Here is a 22,784-nt window from a genome sequence, read left to right on the forward strand (position 1 = left end):
CTGTCATCATTACACAGGCATATCATAAATCATATATCAATACATATGTATATTTATTTTTTGTCTATGTTTATGTATTTTTAATAAATTGGCCCTGTAGAGCAGTGGGGAGAGGACAGTCTTTTCAATAAATGGTGCTAAGTTGATTCCATATCCATATGAAAACAAAATGAAACTTAACCTCACCTCATATGGCTCACAAAGATCAATTCCAGATAGATTACAGATCTAACTGTGAAAGGTAAAATAACAAAGCCTCTAGAAAACAATATAGGAAAATCATATAACCTCGGCATAGGGAAATATTCCTTAAATACGGCACAAAAAGCACTAACCATAGAAAGATTGATAAAATAAACTATATTAAAATTAGTAACTTATTTTCAAAGAGCACCATTAAAGTGAGAAGACAAGCCACAGATAAGGAGAAGATATATCTAATAAAAACATGGAAAGATGCTCAACATTAATCATCAGGGAAAAGAAAACTTAAACCATAAGACACTGCCACAAACCCACTAGAATAGCTAAAATTAAACAGTAATATCAGAAGCTGGCAAAGATAAAGAGCAACAGGAATTCTCAGACTGCTGGTAGGAGAATACATTGGTACAACTTTGGAAAATCGTTTGGCATTACTACTAAAGCTGAAGATATCATATCCTGTGATTTAGCAATTCCACTCCTAGATATATACTTAACAGAAATGCCTGCACATGAACAAGAAATATATGCAAAAATATTCACACCAGCATTACTTCTAAAAGCCCCAAACTGCAAACTAAAATAGCCATCAACAGTAGAGTAGGTAAATTGTGGTATATTTATACCACGGATCACTATTAGCAATGAAAATAAACAAAGCAGTTTACATATAATAATATAGTTGAATTTCACAAATAAAATTTTAAGTAAGAGAAGCCAGACACTGAAAAATTCCACTTATATAAAGTTCAAAATATAGGCAAAATTTATTACATTCAGAAACACATGCTTAGGGGGTATAAGTCTATATAGAAGCAAGGAAATGATTACCATAAATTAGGATAGTGGTTACCCTTGAGGGAAGGGGAGGCAATTAGGAAGAGCATGAGAGAGGCTTTCGGAAGTAATGACAATATTCTATTTCTTGACCTGGATGATGGTTACATTTGTATTCACACTGCAGTAAGATTACTGAGCTGAAAATTTTATGCACTTTTCTGTATGCATGTTTTGCAATAAAAAAGATTAAAAAACCAAACAAAAGGAATGGTCTGGTCTTTGATATCAAGATGAAAGGATTAGTACTTGCTTAGTATGCCCTTATCTTTGAGTTACTTTATTGACAGTGGTAAGTAGTTCACATTGAATTATTCAGATTCTTTTACCAAGACCCTATGCCAGACATTTCTAAGATGTTTGGCTAAGGGTAAAAAAACAATTTATTGCCAAAGAGTTGTGGAAAATTAACCAACCCAGGAATCAAATCTAAAAATATGGCCTCATTTTAATACACTCTAAAAAACAAAATTAATAGAATCACATCACACATAGTACTTATTTTTTGAGTTAAGTGTCTTCAAAAGAAAATGGATTCTTACCAACAAAGTAAATGAGGCGGAAGAGATAAATAATATAGACATGAAAGGGGTAGATAAAAAGCCAAATTCCCCAAAGCCTCCCCCCTTGTTGCTGCTTTGTTTTGAATTAGAACCTCCACGGCAGAATTATCTTTGACAAAATCCTTAGAAGAAGATTTCTAGATCTGAAAGATAACTGAACAAAGGGTAGCTGAGCATGTTAAAATGGGAATAGAGCAGAGATTCTGCAGATATAGCAGGATAAAAAGGAGAAACTGCATAATAAACTGAGGTAGAAAGAAAACCAAGATGGTGTTGAGCCTAAGGGTGGTGGAATGTAAAGTCTTAAAGACAGAAGATTCGTCTGCATGATTTGACAATCCAGGAGAGCCTACTAGAGTATACTTAATGAGAAAAGGAGATCAAACTAGTATTTTGGTAAATTAGATGAGAAGAACTTCAACATGGAAGTTTAAGCATGGGATTAAGATACTAAGGAGATGGTTCTTCCATCTCACAATACAGTCAAAACCCAACTCTAGATAAATCCAACTGTCTCTTTTTGACAATTGCCTTCAGACTGCTGGGGGAAAAAAAATCACATATTGCAGACTGGAACCACTATAAATTCATGGTCACCAATCTCAACAATGTTTTCAATATTGCATGACAATTTCCTATTTCCCTGGAAAGCTCTCTCCCATTTTTCACATTACTTCAAACCTTCTCTACTTTTCTTAAAACTGCTGTCACTTCTCCTGCTCCCCATTTACTCTGAGCAGTGTTGTCATCTACTTCAAAGAGAAAACAGATGCCGTTAGAAGGAAACTTTCTCAACATTTTTGGCACCAGAACTTCAAATCTTTTTTACACATTCATCCTTTTCTCTTTCCTGCAGGCAAGGTTTCCTTTTACGAATATAAGATTAATCCCTCCCTCCAATCATGTCAGTAATCCCTTCCCTGCTTTATGTCCCAAACTGCATTACTCATCCTCCCAGACCTGCTCTTCCTCTTAATGGTCCTTATATCTGTAAGCTAGGACTCTGGAAATTATCCTTGACTCCTTCCTCTCCAATTACCAAGTCCCGTGTATTCCACATCCTAAATATCTCCTGAACCTATTTCATTAACTATCTCCTCTGTCACCATCATCCCCAGTTATTATCTGTCATCTACTGTACCTGCCTAACTGGTCTCGACCTCCAAGTGTACTTCTAACTCATTTACCGCTTTGCAGCTGCCAATCATCTTTCCAAAATGCTACTCTGATGTCACTTCCTCAATTTTACTGCCCACAGAATATAATGCAAGCTCCTTAACAGGAGCTCCTATTACCTTCTCAAGGTAATATTACCTATTACCTTCTTAGCTCCTAAGACCTTCTCATGGTTTGCTCTTGCTTACCTTTCTAATTTAATTCTAGTTACTCCACTCCTTGTATGCTTTGCATCAAGCATTTCCAGACATGCACACACCTATTTCCTTTGCCTGGGAGACTGTCCACCCTCACTTCAACATTCGCCTGCCTAGGCCACCTCAAACTTTAAATATTATTTCCTTTTGGAGGCCTTTCCTGACTTCCTAGACTAGGTTTGGTGTCTGTGCTAGGAGCTTCCCTAACATAACATTCATTGTTCTTTGTTAATTTATCTGTATGCTCAGAAAGTAGGACTCTGTCTATTCACTGTTGTATCCCCAATACCCAGCAGAGGAACTGCAGGCATCAAAAAATTTTCCTGAATAAATAGAAATATAATAAATGTAAAAAGAAAAAGAAAAACAAATCATCAGTAATAGATGTGCTCCTTTATCTGGTGTGGTCTAGATAAAAAGTTGCTATAGGTTTTCTTTAAAGTCAAGTATAACATTTCATGGCTTTCATAGGTAAGAATGAAATCGATACTTTTAAGTAATATTGGAAGCTGTTACAATAGAAGACAGATTGTGATTTGATAACTCTTGTGTCTTTTGTATTGCTTCCAGGCCAGAAAGCTGTAATTTTATTACTCCTGGAGACATCAAAGTCCTATATCAAGAGAGTAGTATTGAAACAGCTAGCCTAAAGGCAGGATGGCTAAGTAAGAAATTTATCAAGAAGTCTTTGAGTTATTACACAGACACATACACAAGGAACATATTTATATAGACTATAAAATATTCAAAATCATTATCACTAAACAAATTTATCTGTTATAGCAAAAAGAAGAGAGTATAAATATCCTGAGGAAAATGACTTCAATACATGCTCAGTTGTCTTTAAAATTTTTTTTTCTAAAGAAAAAAAGTCAGGGCAGCTGGCCTTACAATAATGAGAAAAGATATTGATAACTAGTCTGTAAAAAAAAAAAAAAAAAAAAAAAGTGCCTGAAATGTTCATTCAAGGCTGGTATTCATTCTTTATTCAGAGCCCGGCTGTCAGACTTGAAAAGCAACAGAGATTACTGATGCATTCTACAGCCAAGTCATGGAGAACATAAATAAATTTGTTCTTAGTACAGCAATGAATAAAGGGAGGAAAAGACTTATTCTTTGTATTACAAGGGTTCTATGCCTTCTGTTTGGCTTCAGTAAGATGATTTCTATTAATTACAGTTATATGACACAATTTAGAAATACCATAATTTGATATTTCATTTTCATTAGTTCAATGCAGGAAAGCCACCTTTAAATCCTGATATTGCATGATTAATATCCTGCATTGGTTTATTTGCACTTATTTATTAAGTAGTTAACATAGAGATCATGAATTCCAAAAGGAATTTATTGGACTATTTAGGAGCTTTCAATAATTTATGCTTGCTTCAGTTTAGGGAGGTAGTTTTCAGGAAAAAAAAAGATGGGGTCAAGATAAATGTAGTAGAGTGAAAACCAACAAAAAACTCAGCAGCGGTATGTTTACTAAAGTTAAAGTCAAAGCTATGTTTTGAAAGTCATTCATGAGAATTCCCATTAAATTAAAACATTTGATCAATTTAGTTCCCTGCATTAATAAATTACTTCAGAAATATTAATAACTTTCACCTTTTGGCCAGAAGGGGCGATGCTATGCTTTCCATTTCTTAAATTACACACACACACACACACACACACACACACACATACACACACGTGTGCGTGCATACACAGAGTTTTTATGAAGCTAGGACTAGTTTTATGTCAACTCTATTACTGAGATCAGCAGGGGAAATTTTTTAAGCAGGAGCAGTGTCTAGGAAGATATTATTTTAAGAGCCTTAGTGGACAGAACAAAAAAGATATTTCTGAACCCGTTTACAAGAAGAGATATTGTGAGTTGCCTGTTTAAGACAAGGCTGCTGCTGTCTTGTGAGTTACTGATTTGGCAAGCTCGAGTAGTTAATAACTGTGATGCAAAATGGCTTAAGTATCACTTGAAGAAAGCCTATGAAAGAATTAGAGAAACTGAAAAGGAATATGAACTGTAGTTGTGGTGATCTGAGAAGACTTCATGAAAATATGGATGTGAGATAGTTGTTGAAGAAAAAGGGTAGGGCTTTTTAAAAGTGGAAATAAAGGGTAGTGTCTCATAATTTACAGAACACAACTGAAATGAACATTTTTCTTATTTATCTTTAATACATATTTATAATATGAAAATGCTTCAGAAGTCATCTCATCTGCCCAAATAGATTATAAATTATGAAAAGTAGTAGTTATAGCTTAAAACACCTTATAAATCTGCAGCTTACAAATATCCCTTACTTAGGAAAAGTTATAGACACACTTCCTTTCCCTCCATAATGACTGAATTTCATCCCAAATTCCACTGCTGCTAAGTATTTTCCTCCCCTTGTTTTGTCCCACCATTATTGGGAAGGGGAAGGAACAGTGTTACAAAAAAAAAAAAGAATGTCAGAGGGATTGACAGTTTCAAGGAGGTAGAGTATATGCAGAAAATAAAGATCAAATAAATTAAGAACTAAAGAGTGTTTGTTGGATTTTGTAATATGGAGGAAAATGGGTGACTTCAACCATAACAAGTGAAGCCAATTATTTCTCCACAATATGTAATTAATTTTTTCTGACTCTATGCTTATGCATGACCTTGTGGAACAGTAACATAATTCAATAAGAAAGAAAATAGTCATTACCCAGTAACTTTCATTCTTCTTAGGGTATTAAAATTAACTACTGAATGATTTGCTCCAAGAATCTCTCATCAAGGTAAGTTGAATACTAGACTGAAAAGTTATTTTGATTTTAAAATAAATACTACATGTATGGCCTCTTCAGCCTGTGGGCACTTTCTTATCTTCTAGGAGTGTTCTGAAAAACAAACAAAAAAAAACTATCATAAACTATTTAGGATATACACTGCCAGGCTTTACAAGAGATCCACTTCTATTATTAAGTTTGGGACTGACATGTACATACTGCTATATTTAAAATAGATAACCAGCAAGGACCTACTGTATAGCACAGGGAACTCTGCTTGATAGTCTGCAATAACCTAAATGGGAAAAGAATTTGAAAAAGAATAGATACATGTATGTGTATAACTGAATCACTTTGCTGTACACCTGAAACTAACACAACATTGTTAATTAACTATGCTCCAATATAAAATAAAAATTAAAAAAAAAAGACAAAAAGAAATCCTCAACCATTTCCTTTTGTATCTCCCTTAACTGTACCAATACCAGTATCATTCCCTTTTTAGTTACCTGGCCACAATTGAGCTTTACAAAAACTATCTACTAGCTACTGCCTTTTGATCATAAGCACCTTTGGAAAGACAAACTTTAAATTGTGGCATATTTTCTTGAGTTAAGTTCAACAATATACAGTTTTGTAAGGTGGGAAGGAAACTCAAATGGCTATCTAATCTCTTGTTCTAGGTCTAGGCAAATCTACCTAAAAGAGCAAAAGCAAATCTTTTTTTAAAGCCATTGGGAAATGTTTTTTATGTCCAAACTGTATTGCTATTGGAGGACTTAGTTCATCATTCCTCTTCTACAAGGATTACAGATCATTAGTTAGCTACCTAAAACCCCCTCAAATTAGCAGGTTACCAATGACCTCATGTTTCAGCTATCTATTGCCACAATGCTATGCGAAATAATCCACCTCAAAACTTAGGTGTGAGACAATAAACATTTATTTTTACTCATGAATTTATAGGTCAGCTGAACCGTTCTTCTGAGCTGGGCTAATTTTAGCTAGGCTTCCTCATCTGTTTACAGTCAGCCAGCAGGTGAGCGTGCAATTGGCTCGTCTAAGTTGGCCTCACTTGGTATAGTTCTCTGCATAAGGTTTCTGAACTTCTAGCAGGCTAGGCTGAGCTTACATTTTCCACATGTTTTTGGCTAAAACAAGTCTCAGGACACTCAGATTCAAAGGGGGTGGTAACAGAACCCATCTTTTGATGGGAGTAGCTGGGATAGAGGGATCCCTCTATTGATGGGATAGAAGCAAGGATGAAGATTACAGTCACTTTTATAGTCAAACTACCAAAGCCTCATTTAGTCTTTTCTTCATACTAAATAATCTGATAGTGATGCTGCTTCTCGTTCATCCCTGAATCTGAACTGTGTAAACATTAACAACTAATTTTATCATTGCAAAACATAATTTCAAGAATGCTCTTAAACTGAAGTCAAGATGTGCTGAAATTAAAGAGCAAGTTGAGATTTTAATTTAAGAGCATAAGAAGTTGAAAAATACTGACTTTTGACTTTAGGAAAAAATGACATAAAAGCTACCTTATACACTAGACAATATGAGTCTGTACAATTAAGAGGAAATTATACAGCTTAAGTAGTTTTAAAATTTTTCATTGACTATTTAGAGCCTACTTTATAGTATTTGATAAACTATCAGAAAGTTTTATTCAAAGAGGTAACACCCACGAACCTTTAAAATGAACCATTTATTAAATCAGACTGTTATTCTTAACAGTTATGTAAGTTACATGGTTTATGTCAGAGTATTTCACATGGAAATTTTTTAAACTCTTATAGGCAAGCAAAATTGTACCACACAATATATAAGTAGGAAGGGGATACTGCTAAACATTCAAATAAGGCAAGTATTTTAAAACAATAAAACAATAATTAAAAATTCAAGCATTCCTTTAAGAGAATTCAATACTACAAGCTAAATGTACTTTCTGAGTGTATTCATATAAAGGTAGTGTTTCTTCTTTTAAAACGTCAGGAAGTGGAATAAGGCTCATTAACAGATACAGCTGCCCTCAAGATTTTTAATCTCAGTTGCTCTCTTTAAATTAAAATTCACAAAGTGCACAATTAAGATATATCAAAAAACTGAATCAGCTACTCTAACAACAGCTGTCCATGCTTAATACTTAGTGGTTTATTTGACCAAATGATGCCTTTTCAGGGAAAAATAAAAAAAGATAAGCCACTGTAAAACATTTAGTTTGAAATGTATGCTAATATTTTTCTTAGAAATCAAAAATTATGAGGAAAAGGGTTATTTACCTTAAGGAAAAGAAAGCAAAACACTGGAATGACCAAACATTTTCAAAGAACAAGCACCACAAAGGACATTTGCATTCGGTTTTGTAATATTTATCAATGCATTTTTTTCTTACTCCAACCAATCTACTTCATCAAATTCTGAATCATCTTCTGAATCACTGTATTCCACAGCAATACGGCGGGACAGGATGGTGGCAACATCATTTTCAATGCGTTCGTGTTTAGCTTCCTGTTCACGCTGCTCTTCGACTTTTCGTAGCTGAATACCTGATATAGTAAATCCAAACCATTCATTGTAAACCAAAATACTAGATATTATTAGATATTATTAATCAAATAAATTCAAATACACATGAGAAATACTAACAGGAAAATAAAAAGCAAGATCTTTTAAAAAGAATTTGAAGATTTGATGAAACTTACCACATACCCCAGTGGATGTCTATAGTTTATTTAGCCATTATGGTCTATTGTGCTTCCCTACTCACCACCTCCTAAAGTTAACCGGGTGAGACATTTCTTTTGTTTGTTACCTCTACGGTCAAATAAATTAAACATCGTTGAGCATATTTTCTGTGGCTTTGTTCTCCCAAGTACTTGAGGGAAAGGCACTATTATTCATTCTATACTGTTACTGCCTGGCATATAGTAGGAAACGTTGGCTGAATAAATAAATGAATGTGACAGGTTGTTCCTTTGTTACTAAGGTAGGAACCTTAATCCTTTAAAGGTATTGGTAAAGCAAGTGTCATTTACATATCAAATGTAAGAAAGAAGAAAATACCATTTAAAAGGAGTTAATATATATATTGAATATAATATATATATATTATATATGAATATAATATTTACAAAGGGTTTTAACTAAATTTTCTATAACATTTAAGTGTGATACTTTTAATTTCTCATTCATTCTATATACATTTCAAGAATACCTACTAAGTATGAAAATAAAATGACTAATGTGACATATTTTCTTGAAAAAGACTTAAAATATAAATTGAACATAGCTTTACTTTCTAAAGACCACTTGTACAAAAACATGAGCATCTAAACTTTTGTAAATGAAGAAAACATTATTGTCTCCAATATTTAGAAAGGTTCTAATGCTACCATTGCAATGCTTTTAACGGCTCTTGAGAAAATTACCTTTTCGTATTGCTTCCAGAAGTACACTTCTGGCATCACTGATTACAGGTAGGGTTGATGGATGACGCTTTGGCTCAGAAGCAGGTATAATTTGTGATGGAGGAGATGGAGGCATTAATGGAACATGGGGACCCGGGGCAGTAGATGGAGTTGGATGTAGCCCAGAGGGAGGATGCGCAAGAGCTGCAACTGAGACAGGAGATGATGGTCGAATGCCAGGTGGAGGCAGAGGAGGTGGTGGTGGGGGCGGAGGCAGCCCCTGGACTTCTCCTTGTGGGAGTGGGTGAACTGGTACAGTCTCGCATACTGGGGCAGCTCTAGCTACCGGTGGAGAGGGCTGTACTAGAGGAGGTGCAATTGGAGGAGGAGCTGGGTGAAGAACTCCAGGGGCAATCTGAAGAGGAGCTGGAGGCGGTGGGACTGCTGGAGCTTGCAGAGCAGTGGTTGGAGGTGGAGGTGGGGGAGGTACTGGTGGGGGGGGAGTCGAAGTCATTGAAGCTCTTAATGAAGAAGTTGACAAGGCAGATGGAAGAGGTGGTGGAGGAGGTGGGGGGGTGGCGCTCACAAACACAGGTGTCCTGCCTGTAGCTGGTGACTGAGGACGATTTTCTATCAAACCTGAAGCAGAACTGAAATGATAAAGAGATCCCAGCAAGTTATTTAAAGAGAAAAAACTAACCACACAAAACATAGATGGCTACCAGTAATTCTATCAAGGTAGAGGCATTAACATGTTCCTATAAAAATTAAAATTTCTTCAGCAATATTTAGAATGAAATGAGAACTAAAAGTACACTAACAAGAAAATCAATACGTGGTGCTTTGATTTATAATATTCCAAATGATCTCATCCTCTCATGCAACTTTCATATATACTCGAGCATTTTATCCTTCCTTTGATAAAATGCTCAATTTTACACTGTGATATGAGTCTTCATAATGACTCAACATTTATCATATTACAACATTTATATTTCTATACCTGTGGCCAAAACAATACTGTATTTGTATTGAAGCTATTAAGACTCATTATATGTCATTTCAGTTAAATCAATGACAACTAATTACAAACCACAAAAGGAAATTTATGGCCCTCTTCCTTACTGAGGATGGAACATCAAACGAGTCAGTGATATAAGATTGATCTTTTTAACTGAAAATTGTAAAGCTGATCTCTATTTCTCTATGAAAAAATTTATAATGTGGATAACAGTGGACAAAATGAAACTTCAAAAAGCTTTACTAAAAGATTATTATGAGCAATTGCCTATTCTCTCTCAAATTCTTAGAGTATTTCCCCTAATATTAAATTAACATTTATAATCAAGTCTTTGGTTCCCATTTCTTTGTCCCTAACCACATACCAAAAATTCTTAATTTTTATTAATATATTGCAAATCATGTGCTTGATAACAAAGCTATAATAAAATGAAACACACTTTAATCTTTAAATTATCATTAGCTAAAATTTCCCAAGAGAAGGTGTCAGCTCTTAAGAGAGGCTGGCAAATTACGGGCCAAATCTGACCCAATCCCTGTTCTTGTAAATAAAGTTTTGTTGAAACACACATATTCATTTGTTTATGTATAGTCCATGGCTGCTTTCATTCAACAATGGCAGAGTTGAGTAGTTGTGACAGAAGCCATATGTCCTAAAGCCGAAAACATTTATTATATGGGCCTTTAAAGAAAAAGGTTACCAACATCTGAGATGAAACATCATGTGCTTGTTCTGACATACCTGATACAGGTGGGTATGGGTTTTGCATCTCCTGCTCCATGCACTGGTGGAGGTGGAGGTGGTTCATGTGGTCTGACTAAGACCCTTTCCTCAGCTCTCGTCAGAAGCTCACTCATCTGACTAAACGGCAAGGCAGAAAGCGAGTAAGATCCATCCATATGATCCACATATGTCTGCGGTCTAAAAAATACATACAGTATCAGTATTTTTCTTGAATTACTGGTGAAGTAAAATGTTCTACATGAGATACTGAAGGTTTATCCTTTGAATTCCAATGTTTTAACTACTTTAAGAAACTTCTTTCAGAAATTTATTACATTCATCCTGCTTTTAAAACACAGAATGCTGCTCACAATGCAACCTTTCCTTGCTGATTCAGGTTATTATGATGACCTTCAGTTATTTTATTATTTTATAATATAATACTAATTCAATTCACAAGGGTGAAAAGTATTACTTTCATAATCTGATAAACAAGAAAAGAAAATAAATTTCAGCCAATTGTGTTCAAAGCTATCTGCCTCTATTTAATTTTTTTCTTTACAATAAGATGCCAATGACAACAAGCTAGAATATGAAAACTGGAATTTTCTACCACCAGAATATCCTGCTGTTCTTTTAAACCTAAATGACTTCCAAGTGTCTGGTGCCCAAGGGAGATAGGTCTGTGATACTAGTAGCACAGACATGGCTAACTACATTGTTTTTGTCTTTTTGCTGTTTTCAAAGGTGCTAGGGTACTCAGAAAATAGCTGAGTAACATAATAACATGCGACTTAAGTCAGATTTAAGCAAAATTTTAGATACCTTGAGCATGTGAAGACTTATAAATATTTACTGACTGTAGTGCATGCTGGAGACAAAGCTGGATTTAAAAGATGTGTACAAAGCAAGTTAGAAATTATTATATTTACACAACTGGGTCAGCTCAATACCTCAATCACTTAACAGTGATTAGAAATAAATGTCTGTCTACAGATTATTAATTAAAAAAAAAATCAATCCTTTCAGTCTCTTTCTTTCAGTACTACATATAGATAGTAACTTATATGTATATTACTCCTAAAATAGGCCAAAATCATTTACACTTATGACCAATAATTTACATGTATTATTTGAAAGAAAGTCTTAAGTTCTTTTCCATTCAAAAATCAATAACTATAAAACATATAATAATAACTATAATCAACTGTACACAAATCTCTTCACAGAGAGATGCTAGTATAATATTTGTTAGGGTTGCATATTAGTTAGATAGGGCCCCTGGCCACTGAGAAAGGAAAAGAACCTATTGCATATTTCTGCAAAAGGGGATGAGTAATTTTGTTTTGAAAGTCCTGATATATCTGAGGTGGAAGATGTGGCATAGAAAGGAAGTCAGGGGAAAGAAAAAAGAACAAAATATAACCCCCTTCCAACTCCAATTTTATATGCAGTGAATCAATAATACTTCAAAAAAAAAATCCAGACCCCATTACTCTATTATGAAATTCTAACATTCTCTGCCTGAACTACTGAGAGGGAGCTAAGACCTCATATGAAAGTAAAAACAACATCGAAGATCATCTACTCCAACCACTTCTTTCTACAGATGAGAAAACTGAAGTCCGGGTACAAAAATGACTTGCCCAAGATCAGACTTCAATAGGCTCACAATGGTCAGGGTTTCAAAATCAACTCAATACTTATAGAACAGGGTCTGTCAATTCAACAGTTCAGGACCTAAGACTTAGACATATAGATATTAGAAATAAAGCCAGTGTTTTACCATTAATTTTGTTTAAAAAAACAAACAAAAGAAAATAAACCTTGTTTCAAAATGAGAGGCTGGGCCATTAGCAACTTCAATATGCTTATGTAAGAGATTAGCATCATCTTCAGCCAGCTCTGGACCTTGGGCCAGCTTCTGCCATTCTCTCCGCCTGTCATGAGGTGCTCTTGGCACTTTTTCTGGTTCATGAGGACGATCTAGATTTTTCTGCTATAACAGATGTATTGAAACAAAGCCAAATGCTGAAGTACTACGTTTTTAAAAAGAGGTTATAACAATGAAAATAGAATTCTAACATCAGTATTGAAAAAGACAATGTCATCATAATATAGTAAAAGTAACACAGATACAGTTCATTTGTGCATTCAGAGTTAAATCTTAGCTAGTTTGTTTGTAATCCCACTTTCGAATGCTTTTTTAACCTTTAAATGAAATTGATGTATCAGATAAAAATAGTATGTCTACATAATAAAACTTGAGGTCAGAAAGTCCTTTCAGATGAAAAAAGATTGATCAACTCTGCTCCCACATTATTAGTTTTTGCTATAATAAGTGAAATTTCTACCAGTCACCAGTCTGCAAACTCTGGCTAGAACACTGGTACACTGTCTAGTGCAGAAAATAATAACATGTAGGCATTTTGGGCAAGAGCAGGGAGAGCAGAGATAGCTATAGAAGAAACAGAGGGATGATAAAGACAAACTTTGCCACCTTCATAATTCTGCCTAAATCCAACTTTGCTTCCTCCTTCTATATTTCTAGTTATCATTAACATGGAATAAAACAGATCCAAGTGAATTTTATTAGAAAGAAGAAAATGATAATACAGCAGACAGGTAACAGGAATTTAGTGAGACTGTTATAAGCTTTCCATTTAGGATATGCTCTGTGGTAAGAAAATATTAACTTAATCTACTTTACCAATATCTGTACAATATTCCTTTGCTCTGCTTTAGCAGAATGCCTTTCTCTTCCCTGGTCCACTTAATTCTTATTTGTTCATCAAGATTCATTATAAGCTTTGTTGAAGTGTTTATCAGCCCCATCCTCCCTAAAGCAGGTGCTATTTTGTGCTACTCAAACCCTCCATGCATACCTCTCTGTTAGGTGGGCATTTATCACACCATATTATAATAACCTAATTGTTCATTTGCTCCCCATTAGACTGTGATCTTTCTGCGTGGTTATAAAGACTTCAGTATTTGACCATATGGACCAAATAAAATAAAACTGTCAAAGTACAGAATTAATAAAGATCAACATATGCAACAGATCACAAATACATGAAAACTAACTTCAATTTTTTGAAATACCTTCTGCTTCCTCTTTTCCTTCCTCTTATCCTCCGTATCTTGTAACATTTTTTCTTTCCATAGATCAAAGAAATATGAAGGATTGGTATAAAACTTCAAACCTTCTTTACCATCATCTCTGAAGTATAAAATACCAATTAAATATACATTAGTAAGACTTAGAGAGGCAATAGGAATAGAAGTAATTTTACTAAAATTGTTTCCTCTTACATTAACAAAATATAGCATGTGTAAAAATATTGGCAAAATAAGTGAGAATATGCACCAATAGAACATTTTTCACAAATCAGACAGGAAACTTCTGGAAAACCAGTTTTTCAGAGTTGGTATTAATAATTTAAAGGTACAACTGGACAATTTTCATCCCCAACTTCTGCTGAATGCCAAGTTTTCTATAAGTCCTGTGGGAAATTCCAGTAATTACAAATGATTCTGCCAAAGAGAAAAGCCTGAAAGGACAACAGAATAGAGAAACTATACAGGGTTTCTGCCAATACTCTAATTTACTTACATCTTACCAAATCCAAAAAATATCACCAAATAGTCATTCTAATAGTAACAGTTATATCCAATGCCTTGCATACTGACAAATAGTTTCAAATAACTATCCAGATACCATTTTATTCAGGACACATGTTGTGCCTCTTAAATCACCCATTTAACAATTCATGTGAAAGACTCCAAAGAAAGGCTGAATAAGTCCAGAGTTTTTTAAATGGTAAAAAAATTTAAAAACAGATACTACATATTCAATACACAGAAATTTAATGTAAAGATCAAGAGTAGACAAGAACCAGAAAAAAACAATATTTTATTAATGTGGTGGGATTTTGAACTCTTTATTTTTTCTTTTCCATCTAATTAGAAATTAAATTAAAAAGACAATAACAACTCCTTGTCTCTTCATATTCATGTTTGCCATTGGCTTTTCTTAAAAACACTTGTCAAAACAACTCCTTTGAGTAAGTCTTGTTTTTTGTATGCCCAAACCTTGGGAACTCACCTAGTGAATAAAGCAAAGGTTTTCTAAAGGTGGTGGATAAGGAGGGTTCTCTGCATTGCTCAGGAGACCAGTGAAATAAAAAATGTTTGGGGATTTAGCATTTAAAGGTAGACTGCTACATATCTGAACTTGAAGTCTGAAATAAATAACCGGCCTTCTTACTTATTAGCGTACTGATCTGTAAGGAGTGAGTATATTGAGAGGTGGAGGCTATACTGACCTGTAAGGAGTGAGTATATTGAGAGGTGGAGGCTGTTCACAAACATCGTACGTCTCCTGTAATGGAACAGGTAAAGTCCTGCGGTCGAAAAGCTGCTGATCTTGAACTGTAGAACTTCGGAAAGCTTTTCTCATGGTTATATCTTGCAAAGACACTAAAACAAAAATCCAGAATGTATTGTTTTATTTTACTAAGATGATTTAACATAAGGACAAATTCATATACCGTATTTGTTTAAAAGTCAGAAGGTCATGACTGTTAGTGGCTTATGAATCAGGAACCATATTTTAAATGTTCTATCGCTATATGCCACATCATTTTGTGCTTTATTTTCCCAATTAGATGGGTTTTAATGCAACCTCTGATTTCTAAGGCTCTAATGACACCTGAAGCATATGATACATTTCCCATCAAATGCACCTTTTCCTTTTCTCTCCTTGCCATCCCCAGCCCCCACCAACCTACATTTTCCTCTTTTTTTCTATAATCTTTTTTCCATCTCCCTTTATTACTTTTATTTAGCTTATACCAATAACACTGAAGGAATTACTTAGTTATCAGTGGCATTCTGGGATAAACGCACTATTGCCCTCTATGCTTTAGAGACTATAAGTATGATACATGGACTATAAAGTTAAAACAAACTTATTGTAAAGAAAATTAAGTTTTCAAGTACTGGGCAATCTGTACTGTTGTCTATTTCACTTATCTTTTATCTTGTTCTATAAGAGTCTCCAATTAACTACAAGTTCTTGAAGACTGAGGCTATCTTGTACATTAGTTTCTCCAGTAAGTTAACACAGCCCCATCATACATATGAGGATTTAAAATAACTTCATTTGTTCAGTTTCTTTTGGACTGTGCAGCATGTTAAAATAAAAAAATTTACCAAAATACTAGATTTTTAACTCTTAGAGTGATTTCTTGATATTAAAAAATTAGGTGATTTTTTTACGTATTTAATATGGCTTTTAGTACAAATGCCTTATTCCATAGAAAGGTCAGTACTAAATAATCATAACAATTCTTAAATTATTTTTCTCCCTAAAATAGTATCTCTTTCATCCTTACAAATAAAATTCACTCAACATGAATGTTTGGGTCTATGAAATAAGTGGAGCAATGGGGCTGGCTATGCAATAGCCACAACATGACTGCATTCCCAGCAATTCCAATTTTATCTGACTTAAAAACACCAATATAAAATTCAGAGAAGGAAAAAAGTTTTTTTCCCACTATCACTAAAGAGTAGTATGAGAGATACTTAATGAGTATAAACTATAGTGTTAGATGCTTTCACTCATTTTTACTTAAGCTTTATAACAATTTAATAGGATAGGAATTATTATTCCATTTTTAAACATAAGAAAATATAAAATATTATATAACTGGCCCAAGGTAAAATGGTTAATAAGCAGTAGAGCCAGAACAGAAAACGCAGATCTGTCTGCCTTTGAGGCTAATCTCTCTGCCACAGTACCACATGCTGTTCCTCTGGCTCCTATCAGAAGTGGCCTCTGTTTTCTGCAATCAAAATGGATCAAATTTTGCCACGTTCCTACCCCACTTATTAACTGTAAGTATGAAACCTAGTGTTTGATATCCCAAAACTGTCTTAGTAAAGGATATAAAGAACATGTAAAGTAATAAGCATTTTTCTATCTTCAGCTCCTCTCATTTACCATTTCTCTCATTTGTTAACAGACCAATGTGACAAAGCCCCTTCCAGTCGCCAACAATGACATCTGATATTACTTAGTGTTATATAACACAGTAAGTCAGCACAATATGTTTGTAAACATAACTGAATTAAAGATAATGGTACAGATCTTTGTTTAAAGACTCAGTTTTTTACCCTTTCTAAATTACTGTTACTTACTATTTAATGGTAATTAAAAACCCCAAAATATTGATATTACATTCTGTAATTTATTATTCTACTCATAATGTTATTTTATGTGAACTTTAACTGAGTTAAAAAATCTAGGTTAAATAACTTTGAAAATTCCTCTATTCAACATCCCCATGACAATTTCAAATTAAGTAGTTCAACTTTTAGTTCTGAATTCTTCCCCAATGCTCCATATAATTTTAAAGGAAACTGAATAATTCTGATAGTTGTTGGCACATTAAGAATTTTTTAAAACACTTAAACACATCTTAAGTTATTTACTAATATCTGTATTTTCATTTTCAATTTTAATGGGAATGCTAAAATATCTGTTAAAATTTAACAGTATTTTCAAACTAAATATTAATTTTTATTTGTTACATAAAAGAACTGCCTGTATATTTCTATATTTTTAGATGAAATGTACTTGTAATTTACATGTATAAATTATTTTAAAAAGAAATTTTGGATATAAATGACATATTTGAAAGTATGGCCATAAAATTTTTTTTAATATTAGCAATGATTTTTATCTCAAGAATTTCATGATGTATAACAATATACAATTGTATACATTATAATATACACAAACATGTTTCAAGGGATACCACCAGGAAAAAACAACCCACAGAATGAGAGAAAATCTTTTCAAATCATAAGGTTTGGGACTTGGATCCACAATATATATACAATTTGCATAACTCAACAATCAAAAGAAAAATAATCCGAATTAAAAATGGGAAAAGGATCTGAACAGATATTTCTCCAAAGAAGATACACAAATGGCCAGTAAGTCATTTAAACCCTGTTTTGTTTTTCTTCTTTTGTTTTTTTTAAGTTGTTTTATTATTCTTTTTATTAATTTTTTTTTTTTTACATTTATACATCACTGTGAATTACATTTGACTGTAGTTTTATTAAAGGAAGAAACACATTTTAACTATCTATTTCTGTTAGATTTTTGGTACAATGTAAAGTCAGGTTATAGATCCAGCCCTTTGCACAAAAATAGAATCATTTTTGTCTTAGTTGCTTTTAACTGAACTAGTTGCAGTTGTCAACATTTAAAAACAAGAGGTATAAAATAAAAATCTAGATACCTGGCTTCTTGGACAAAAGAAAGATCTGGCATGACTAGACTGACTTTACCTCATTTCATGTCACCCACATGACAACAATCTGCTCCCTGTTTTGTACACAGTCTCAAAATCGTGCACTTGGTCCACTTCACTCAGAGTAACCTGGGTGTAAATCCTGGTTTTAAGTCCTAGCTACACCACTTTCCTGCTTGGAGACTTGATTCTAAGTGGCTTATAAGCCATGAGAAGATGCTCAACATCATTAGTCATCAGGCAAATGCCAATACATTCTACAAAATGAACCAATATTGAAAACATTATGCTTAGAAAGAAGCCAGTCACAAAAGACCATATATTGCATGATTCCATTTATATGAAATGTCCAGAATAGGCAAAGCCATAGAGACAGAAAGTAGATTAGTGATTGCTGGAAGCTATGGAGAGGGGGAGATGGGAAGTAAATACTGTTGGATATAGAGTTTCTTTTTGGGGTGAGGAAAATGTTCTAAAACTGACTGTGGTGATAGTTGCATAACTCTGTGAGAATACTAAAAACCACTGAATCATACACTTTAACTTTAGACGAGTTAATTGTAGGGTGTATGAAATATATTTCAATTAAGCTGTTTTTTTTTTTAAAGTACTGCCTTGGTTTTTTCTCATATCCAGACCTATGAGTTTATATCTTTGCATGTAGAGGAAACTTAGCATAGTTAAGTACTCATCTCTCCTTATTCAGGCATTAAATTATGTCAGAAGTTGGTTCAATCACTGAAACAGCCATTATTATATTCTACCTTTTGCTTTTCCCAGTAATATCCTTTAATATTTTTATTGTTCAAGTTTAGATCTATTATATAACTTACATTTATAATAAAAACGTTATTCCACAAAAAATATTTTGAACAGAGGATTATAAGAGATTCACATTAAATAATACTCTAGGGTAGATAAGTGAAAATTATGTTCTTAGTAGTTTCAGTTCTCTTTCTTAAAAAATAAACAAACAAAACAGAAAGAGGCATTTGAGAAACATCACCACTCAATGTATTCTATCAAGGCACGATACGTTTTACCACTTAACTTTCTACCATTATTATTTTTTTTAACCTAATATCCCTAGCTTAATATCTCAGCATAGAACACTTTTGTCCTATACACTGGCAATTTGGGAACTTTTTTTTCTTTTGGAAATGTTGATTTAAATTGGGAAGTAACATTTAAAGAACGAGATCAGATTGTAGCAGTTTAGCAATATGCACACACAAAAGCATATTAAAAGGAATTGCATTCTTAAACAATCAAACCTAAGAATTTCAGGTAATTTTCAAATAATTTTTATTTCTAAGACAAATGTATACAAACAAATTATGAGAGAAAAGACAAAGAAAACGGAGGAAGAGTCTGACCAAAAAAATTTTATGTCAAAAAATGAAGAGCTACGTAATATACAAAAAGAAGAGGTAAAAAAGGAAAAAAAAAGCTTCCCTGGTGGCGCAGTGGTTGAGAGTCCGCCTGCCGATGCAGGGGACACGGGTTCGTGCCCGGGTCTGGGAAGATCCCACATGCCACGGAGCAGCTGGGCCCGTGAGCCATGGCCGCTGAGCCAGTGCGTCCGGAGCCTGTGCTCCACAACGGGAGAGGCCACAACACTGAGAGACCCGTGTACCGCAAAAAAAAAAAACAAAAGAAAAAAAAGAGTAGAAAACCCAGGAGACTCATGCTAATGGCATTTACACATAAGCCACCAATCTATTACAACATGTACAACAAAGGTCGTGGGTAAAAAAGTTGTGTAGTAAATTCCTTTTTATTTATTTTTTAACATCACTATTTGAGTATAATTGCTTTACAGTGGTGTGTTAGTTTCTGCTGTATAACAAAGTGAATCAGTTATACATATACAAATATCCCCATATCTCCTCCCTCTTGCATCTCCCTCCCACCATCCCTATCCCACCCCTCTAGGTGGACACAAAGTACTGAGCTGATCTCCCTGACTACGCAGCTGTTTCCCACTACCAATTTATTTTACATTTGGTAGTGTATATATGTCCATGCCACTCTCTCACTTCGTCCCAGGTTACCCTTCCCCCTCCCTGTGTCCTCATGTCCATTCTCTACGTCTGTGTCTTTATTCCTGTCATGCCCCTAGGTTCTTCAGAACCTTTTTTTTTTTTTTTAGGATTCCATATATATGTTAGCATATGGTATTTGTTTTTCTCTCTCTGAATTACTTCACCTCTGTATGACAGTCTCTATGTCCATTCACCTCACTACAAATAACTCAGTTTCGTTTCTTTTTATGGCTGAGTAATATTCCACTGTATATATGTGCCACATCTTCTTTATCCATTCATCTGTCGATGGACACTTAGCTTGATTCCATGTCCTGGCTATTGTAAATAGAGCTGCAATGAACACTGTGGTACGTGACTCTTTTTCAACTATGGTTTTCTCAGGGTATGTGCCCAGTATTGGGATTGCTGGGTCGTATGGTAGTTCTACTTCTAGTTTTTCAAGGAACCTCCATACTGTTTTCCATAGTGGCTGTATCACTTTACATTCCCACCAGCAGTGCAAGAGGGTTCCCTTTTCTCCACACCCTCTCCAGCATTTATTGTTTCTAGATTTTTTGATGATGGCCATTCTGACTGGTGTGAGGTTATACCTCACTGTAGTTTTGATTTGCATTTCTCTAATGATTAGTGATGTTGAGCATCCTTTCATGTGTTTGTTGCCAATCTGTATATCTTCTTTGGAGAAATGTCTATTTAGCTCTTCTGCCTATTTTTGGATTCAGTTATTTTTTTTTTGATATTGACCTGCATGAACTGCTTGTATATTTTGGAGATTAATCCTTTGCCAGCTGCTTAATTTGCAAAATGTTTTCTCCCATTCTGAGGGATGTCTTTTGGTCTTGTTTATGGTTTCCTTTGCTGTGCAAAAGCTTTGCAGTTTCATTAGGTCTCATTTGTTTATTTTTGTTTTTATTTCCATTTCTCTAGGAGGTGGGTCAAAAAGGATCTTGCTGTGATTGATGTAATAGAGTGCTTTGCCTATGTTTTCCCCAAAGAGTTTTATAGTGCCTGGCCTTACATTTAGGTTTTTAACCATTTTGAGTTTATTTTTGTATATGGTGGTAGGGAGCATTCTAATTTCATTCTTTTACATGTACCTGTCCAGTTTTCCCAGCACCACTTATTGAAGAGACTGTCTTTCTCCATTGTATAGTCTAGCCTCCTTTATCAAAGATAAGGTGATCATATGTGCATGGGTTTATTTCTGGGCTTTCTCTCCTGTTCCATTGATCTATATTTCTGTTTTTGTGCCAGTACCATACTGTCTTCATTATTGCAGCTTTGTAGTATAGTCCTAAGTCAGGAAGCCTGATTCCCCCAGCTCCGTTTTTTTTCCTCAAGATTGCTTTAGCTGTTCGGGGTCTTTTGTGTTTCCATACAAATTGTGAAATTTTTTGTTCTAGTTCTGTGAAAAATGTCAGTGATAGTTTGATAGGGATTGCCCTGAATCTGTGGATTGCTTTGCGTAGTACAGTCATTTTCACAATGTTGATTCTTCCATTCTAAGAACATGGTATATCTCTCCATCTGTTTGTATCATCTTTAATTTCTTTCATCAGTGTCTTAGAGTTTTCTGCATGCAGGTCTTTTGTCTCCTTAGGTAGGTTTATTCCTAGATATTTTATTCTTTTTGTTGCAACGGTAAATGGGAGTGTTTCCTTAATTTCTCTTTCAGATTTTTCATCCTTAGTGTATAGGAATGCCAGAGATTTCTGTGCATTAATTTTGTATCCTGCTACTTTACCAGATTCATTGATTAGCTCTAGTAGTTTTCTGGTAGCATCTTTAGGATTCTCTATGTATAGTATCATGTCATCTGCAAACAGTGACAGCTTTACTTCTTCTTTTCCGATTTGGATTCCTTTTATTTCTTTTTCTTCTCTGATTGCTGTGGCTAAAACTTCCAAAACTATGATAAATATAGTGGTGAGAGTGTGCAACCTTGCATTGTTCCTGATCTTAGAGGAAATGGTTTCAGTTTTTCACCACTGAGAACGATGTTGGCTGTAGGTTTGTCATATACAGCCTTGATTATGTTGAGGTAAGTTCCCTCTATGCTTACTTTCTGGAGTTTTTTTTTATCATAAATGGGTGTTCAACTTTGTCAAAAGCTTTTTCTGCAGCTATTGAGATGATCATATGGTTTTTCTCCTTCAATTTGTTACTATGGTTTATCACATTGATTGATTTGTGTATATTGAAGAATCCTTGCATTCCTGGTGTTAACCCCACTTGATCATGGTGTATGATCCTTTTAATGTACTATTGGATTCTGTTTGCTGGTATTTTGTTGAGAATTTTTGCATCTATGTTCATCAGTGATACTGGCCTGTAGTTTTCTTTTTTTGTGCCATCTTTCTCTGTTTTTGGTCTCAGGGTGATTGTGGCCTCATAGATTGAGTTTGGGAGTGTTCCTCCCTCTGCTATATTTTGGAAGGGTTTGAGAAGGATAGGTGTTAGCTCTTCTCTAACTGTTTGATAGAATTCATCTGTGAAGCCATCCGGTCCTGG

At 34.3% G+C, this 22,784-nt stretch overlaps 1 protein-coding gene across 1 annotated transcript in view; it reads right to left on the minus strand.

Moving 5' to 3' along the window:
- Positions 1–7,432: 7,432 nt before the first annotated feature.
- The window catches only part of WASF1 (WASP family member 1), an 88,376-nt gene continuing 73,024 nt past the window's right edge, over positions 7,433–22,784 (minus strand). Inside the window, exons 4-9 of the mRNA XM_007450098.1 lie at positions 15,223–15,376; positions 14,000–14,117; positions 12,724–12,896; positions 10,916–11,095; positions 9,175–9,803; positions 7,433–8,292 (exon numbers count right to left, since the gene is read on the minus strand). Of these exons, the coding sequence (XP_007450160.1) occupies positions 8,135–8,292; positions 9,175–9,803; positions 10,916–11,095; positions 12,724–12,896; positions 14,000–14,117; positions 15,223–15,376 (1,412 nt within the window). The 3' untranslated portion in view covers positions 7,433–8,134. The remainder of the gene's footprint in view (positions 8,293–9,174; positions 9,804–10,915; positions 11,096–12,723; positions 12,897–13,999; positions 14,118–15,222; positions 15,377–22,784) is intronic.

The sequence above is a fragment of the Lipotes vexillifer genome, unplaced genomic scaffold, assembly GCF_000442215.2.
Source record: "Lipotes vexillifer unplaced genomic scaffold, Lipotes_vexillifer_v1.1 scaffold1238, whole genome shotgun sequence".
Lineage (NCBI taxonomy): Eukaryota > Metazoa > Chordata > Mammalia > Artiodactyla > Lipotidae > Lipotes > Lipotes vexillifer.